This window comes from Diplotaxodon limnothrissa, linkage group LG14 (genome assembly GCF_057381915.1).
Source record: "Diplotaxodon limnothrissa isolate DT_005_m linkage group LG14, D_limnothrissa_male_GT1.1, whole genome shotgun sequence".
Classification (NCBI taxonomy): Eukaryota; Metazoa; Chordata; class Actinopteri; order Cichliformes; family Cichlidae; genus Diplotaxodon; species Diplotaxodon limnothrissa.
Window position 1 is genome coordinate 9,863,846 of NC_140609.1, and position 6,000 is coordinate 9,869,845.

The 6,000-nt window shown below is 42.1% G+C and overlaps 1 protein-coding gene across 1 annotated transcript in view; it reads left to right on the plus strand.

The window, feature by feature from the left end:
• The window catches only part of dpf1 (double PHD fingers 1), a 51,263-nt gene extending 46,554 nt beyond the window's left edge, over window positions 1-4,709 (plus strand). Inside the window, exons 10-12 of the mRNA XM_085370259.1 lie at window positions 2,930-3,042; window positions 3,673-3,754; window positions 4,639-4,709. Coding sequence (XP_085226385.1) covers window positions 2,930-3,042; window positions 3,673-3,754; window positions 4,639-4,709 — 266 coding nt within the window. The remainder of the gene's footprint in view (window positions 1-2,929; window positions 3,043-3,672; window positions 3,755-4,638) is intronic.
• Window positions 4,710-6,000: the final 1,291 nt, after the last annotated feature.

Genomic DNA, 6,000 nt, shown 5'->3' on the forward strand with positions numbered 1-6,000 from the left:
CAATTCCTCCTGTGAGACGGTCCTTGAGTCCGCTGGGCCCATAATGGCTGGATCGTTCTGTCACGGTCTCGCTGGCAGACCGTGGGGATGTGGGGAAAGGAGGACCCAAAATGCAGGACTCTACAGTGCAACAGTGTTTATTTACAGTGGTGACAATCCGAACAACAATAAATCCCCCCGTGCGATCCCAACTCCCGTTCCGTGTCTTCTCCTTTATCCCGTTCCCTGTGTACTCTCCGTGTGCTGCCTCCTGGTCGCCACAATTCCTCCTGAGGAAACACGCATACCAAAGGCAGCCGTGAGTACAAAACCTAACAGTAGACTTGCACTAACCTTGCACAATACACTTAAGACTGACGGGAAGTCACTCAACGATCCAGCGTCGAGGAGCTCTCAGCCACACTGTTTTGAAGCTCCTCTGACGAGGCTTGATCGGCGCCAGGTGTGTGTGGATTCCTGGGTGGGACCGGTCAGCTGGCAGGGCCACACCCACCAGGCCTAAAAGTGCCTGCCACGACCGCACCCTCACATACACAAGCACACACCCCTAAACACCTGACAGTACACCAACACGGAAAAACAGGACAGCAGACACAACCATAATAACAACAACCACAATAATGATAATAATAATAATAATAATAATAATAATAACTACAATAGTAGTCCACACTGCTCACGGACCCCGAATCCCTGGAACTGGGTCCGTGACAAAAAGACCTAAATAACCATCACATTCATGCTTCTGACCACAAGTTTAGCTGTGAAAAGAGCACATTACCTCTTATAATGATGGTAAACAATGATGCAATGAGAAAACAACAGCATCACTAGCCAAAACTAACTGTGGTTAAATAATAGCAGATTATTGCCTTTCTCTTTGATGTAATATCTCATGATTATAAGTCACTGGAAGTTGAACGCTGTATGCAAATTGATGGAAAAGAGTGGCTCTCTGGAAACCAGAAAATACATTGAAAGCAAACAACTTAAGCAACATGATGTGTTTTGGGAAATGGTGGCTGTAATGTAAATTGTTCTCAGACAGTTTCTCATTCCTAATCACATTTTTATCCCGACTTACAAATCAGGGCTAACTGCATTCATGCAATTCAAATGTATTCATTAAAACAACAAAACCTAATAATGATTGGATTTTTTAAAGAAACTGATTCTTCATGGGTTATAATGAGCAACAAATATGGTTGGTAAAAGGTTTTTGCTGACGTCCATAACCAGAAATAGAGGAAACTTTTGTATAAAGGCGTGGAAAGTTGATGTGCATTATGAGAGACAATGTTGTGTATAACTGAAGCTCTTATTCTACAAATTTAATGTGGTCATTTCTGCTGATCACAACACTCTGCTCTGCGGTTCATGCAGATATTTTGCTGGCACTGAAATATGAATGGAACCAATAAAATGTCATCTCAATGTGACCTTCTTGTCTGGCAAGAAAACACAAAAGTGTTTAGAATATTATGTTCTGCCTTCAACACTAGCTTTTTGTGCATCATCCAAGTGTGATATTATAATGATTGTCTGTTTCCTCTTTCCTTTGATACGAAGAATCTGATTTGATGAGAGAACGACCCCCCTCCTAGCATGTATTTTGACTGTGAATAGCAAGGAGCGTTTATTTTAGTGGAGAGAGTAGAGAACGTATTTGTTTAATTGTGCTTGTATTTTTGTTTTCTTATTATAAGGCTCATTTTTTTGGTGTGAGATGTGTTTGTACATTTCGGTTATCTGTATAAAAGCAGATGGTGCAGTGGTGCAGAATGTGTACTTATAATTTGACTGCATGTACTACATATTTTTTTCTTCTCACATTTATGTTTGAAAAATAAAAAGGACAGAAAAAAAGGGTTTATGTGATTTGTAGTGATTGGGCTAGTGCATGCAAGACACTGGTATGGTCCTTCATAACTGGAAGGTCAGAAAGTGTGGATGACATAACATTTATATTTTCATAATCATGTAACAGTAAATATCAGGAAAAATTCAAATAACTGCAGAAAAGAAGAGATAGTTTGTTTTCCAAATGACTGAAATGTGGACTTCAGTTTATGAAAACTGTTATTACTTCCCTGTCATTTTATTTAACTAGGGCAGCGGGTTCTATATAAAAGCTGAATGTAGCCACTGGGTATATCCTGATAATCTTACCAACACAAAGAGCTGATCATCTAAGGCTAGCTGGCAATCTTGGTTAGCAAGGTGCATCCATAAAGCACCAAGACATTGTTAGCTGTGGCGAGTTAAAAAACACAGAAACTAAACTAAACTACTTGAACTAAATTGTACTTCCTGAAAAACTGCCTTTATATATGTGTTTTAGGACAACCACACTTGGAACAAGCAAGGAGTATAACTGAAAACCTGAAGGTTTATCAACAAGTTTACTCTAAACAGTACTGATGAAGACTTGAAATTAGTGGCTGAGAAGATCATGTGGTCAAAATCAACTGAGAAGTCGGCTCATTTTCTCATAGACTTCTATGGAGTTGACGTCCTTCTTGCTGACAGTTAGAAATAATGCAGGTTTAAGGCACTTCTAGCTTCATTTTTCAGACCCAAAAGCTCTGCCCATCTTTTATATACAGTCTATGTCTAAGACCAAGTTAAAGCAACTATATGGATTAATTCACATGCCAATAATTGTGGTTATTATCAAGACCGTATTTACATTCTTCATAAATATGCAGGGGGGAGCGGCAACCAAGCAAGCATTCAGTCGCTTGCAAAATACCTGCTAAGTTCTCCTCAAACAGATCACCTGAATGAAGCAAATGAATTTACAGCTGGAAGAAACAGCTGGATGACTGTCCTCAAAATACAGACAGAAATAGTGAACGCGTGTCTGTGTGCCTGTGTGCCTGTGTGCGCGCGCGTGTGTGTGTGTGTGTGTTTGTGTGTGTGCACCCAGGCCACCCGTCCTGTCTGCAGTTCACAGTGAACATGACAGCTGCGGTGAGGACTTATCGCTGGCAGTGCATCGAGTGCAAGTCCTGCAGCCTGTGTGGCACCTCTGAGAACGACGTAGGCTCTTACTTTCTACTACACGTTAAATCTAAGCACATGTGGCTGCACACACACACACACACACACACAAACATACACACACACACATGTACAGCTCATACATAATGCCAGAAAAACTTAGGCAGAGCAGGTATAAGTGAATACTGCTGATATTTATTTTTGTAGTTATCCGAGGCCGATGTCTGGCTCAAATACTTGAGTGCATGAAGACGGTGCACGGCTGAAGGATGGTGTTATAGTGCTGCCCACAATTTACTGAGATCAAACAAATTTTACTGAAAACCCTTCCAGAAGTGCAGATTTTTTTGAAGGTGCTTAAATTTACACAGACTGCAATGCAGGACTCAAAGTGCTGGTTAAAGCATCTAGTGTACATACAACAAAGAAAGAGAGTTGTTGATCCTGTTGAGCTTTTTACCGCCTGCCACAACAAAGGTTGAAGTTATGAATATGAAATTAAAAAAAACAACCAGGGACATATTCATCACACCCCAGTCGCTTGATTATATAAATACAAAATCATTGTTAAAGCACTACACACACTATGTTTTGCCGCTGCAGTCCTCGGCTTTGATTTCAAGACCGTGCGCACGTGTGATTAACGACACTAATTCTCTTCTTTTGCAGGACCAGCTGTTGTTCTGTGACGATTGTGACAGAGGCTATCACATGTACTGTCTGAGCCCTCCGATGTCTGAGCCGCCAGAGGGTACGCATGCACGCCGCAAAGCTACACAATGTACCGCATCCTCATTTTTATCAGACTTCACAACTTTCCACAACCACGACAACATTTTTATCATTACAGAGACATGGAACTATCTGTGCTGTAGGTAGAATGAGGAGAGTGAAACCTGCAGTCAGAGCAGTCGTGCTGATTTTTAAGGCATTTTTAAAGAATATGACCCTCAGGACTCTTTTCTTTTTTTTCTTTTTCTTTTTTGAATGAATGTTTTAATCTGAATACGGCGGTCTAAAATACCGTGACTGCGATTACAGAAATGGAGAAGGTACTTCTGTTTAAATCAAACTGTCATTTGCCACATAAGATGGCTGCCTCAAAATGTTTGATGGCGTTGTCATGGAAATGAGTAGTAGAAAGATAATCTGTTTCCATGGCAAAAGTGTCACTTGGCTGAACATACAGTAGCGGTGCCACTTGTGTTCAACACGCACTAACAGTGTCAAGCTCTGCCCACACATGCGATGCTTTCGATTTACAGGAAAATATTTTTTAAAATTCAGCAGCAGTCAGTTAATTTCGGGTCTCCGCACACGCGTCGATGATAAACTTATATTTGTGTACCACCTTTAGTCTGGGTTCACTTTGAAGCGTTAAGGTTGAGGAGAACATTTCAGCATCTGTCTCGACTTTATGTTTAATTAATGTCACAAATCCTGAGCCGGAATCCAAACCAAACTACTTGTCAGATCCTCTGCACCCACAAACCACAGGCACAGCGTGTGGTGTTTAAACACGGAGCTTTAATTTACAGTGTTACTTAACGCTCTGTGTGAAATGAGGGATTAATCCACAAGGCTTTACAATAGCAGTGATTGAACTCCCAATCTGTGTGTGTGTGTGTTGTACAGGGAGCTGGAGCTGTCATCTGTGTCTAAGACAACTGAAGGAGAAGGCCTCAGCCTACATCACCCTCACTTAATCTGCTGAGCTGCGCCTCTTCCTCTTGGCCCTTCATCCTCTCCCAAAACCACTTCTCCGTAACCCCCCTCACTGTGCCTCAGAGGCTACCCCCCCTCTCCTCTTCTGATCTGCTCGCCGCTACTCTCTCTACGTTCTGTCCCCGCGACCTTTGACACGACTGAGCACACAGCAACCACGGCGATGCATATTCCCGAAACGTCTTTCCAGTGGCGAGCCAACCTCCGCCCCGTTTATTTATTTATTTTGGTCACTCGAATTCCCTGTTGTGCTTGACCTGAATCCCCCCTCCCTTCATTCTCTCTCTGTCTCAACAGAGGAATTCATCAGCTGGCAATAAGTTTGCTAGCAAGACACACACTTCAGCCTGCCAAGGGCACTTCTGAGGCATACTACTCCACAGGAACCCTCATAAGGGCCCTCGGATGAGCCCTAATGATCTTCAGCTGCAACTCAGTCAAGTAGTGAGCGAGAATTAATAAGATGGATAGGTGTTAGGCAGAGGACAGGGCATTGAAGACCCTTGATAACCATGGAGCAGTATGTTTCAGTGTTAGTCAACTGTGAAATATACACCCAATCAAAATTTCATTTACTCCCTCTGTCCTTTACCGTGCACGGCAGAGCTGAGACACTGAACTCTGCTCCATTATTTGTCTGCAGGGTTTCCTGCTCCATGCAGTTTTTTAAAGGCAGAGTGAATTGTACAGAATTTCGACTGATTCTCCATCTACGCGCTCATAAAACCTCACCCTCGCCGGACACGTCGGAGTCTCTGGTCAGGAACTCAGACCATCTTTGACCTCACCCTGTCCTCTCTCGTTGCATGGGGTTTTTCCACAAAATTAATGATGCATTTTGGGATTGACACCGGTGGTTTTTAGTGTGCGGATGTGATCCTCTGATTAAAGGAGAGAAGGATTTTTCTCTTAATCAACTATCTCTGATCAAACGATGTATTTAAAAATACAATTTAGGCTTAGCGTCCCTCACAAATCCTTTACCTGACCTTTGTTCGCCCTTTCCCTCGATGAAACAATGACTGTGAAGCCAATGCGAGACTAAAACGCTCCTGGTGCTTGGTGTGTATTATCTGTGTGTTAAGAATGTAGGATCAATGTGTGGACAATGCAGATCTTTGTCTGGCCTATGCGGAGGCCAAAAAAACGTATTTTTTAATGATTCCTTTTTTTAATTTCTTTTTCATTCGCATGTTGTTGTTTCAGTTGTTTTTTCAAAACTTGTAATTGAAATCGAAGAGAAAGCACACTTAATTCGCAATAATGTGTTTG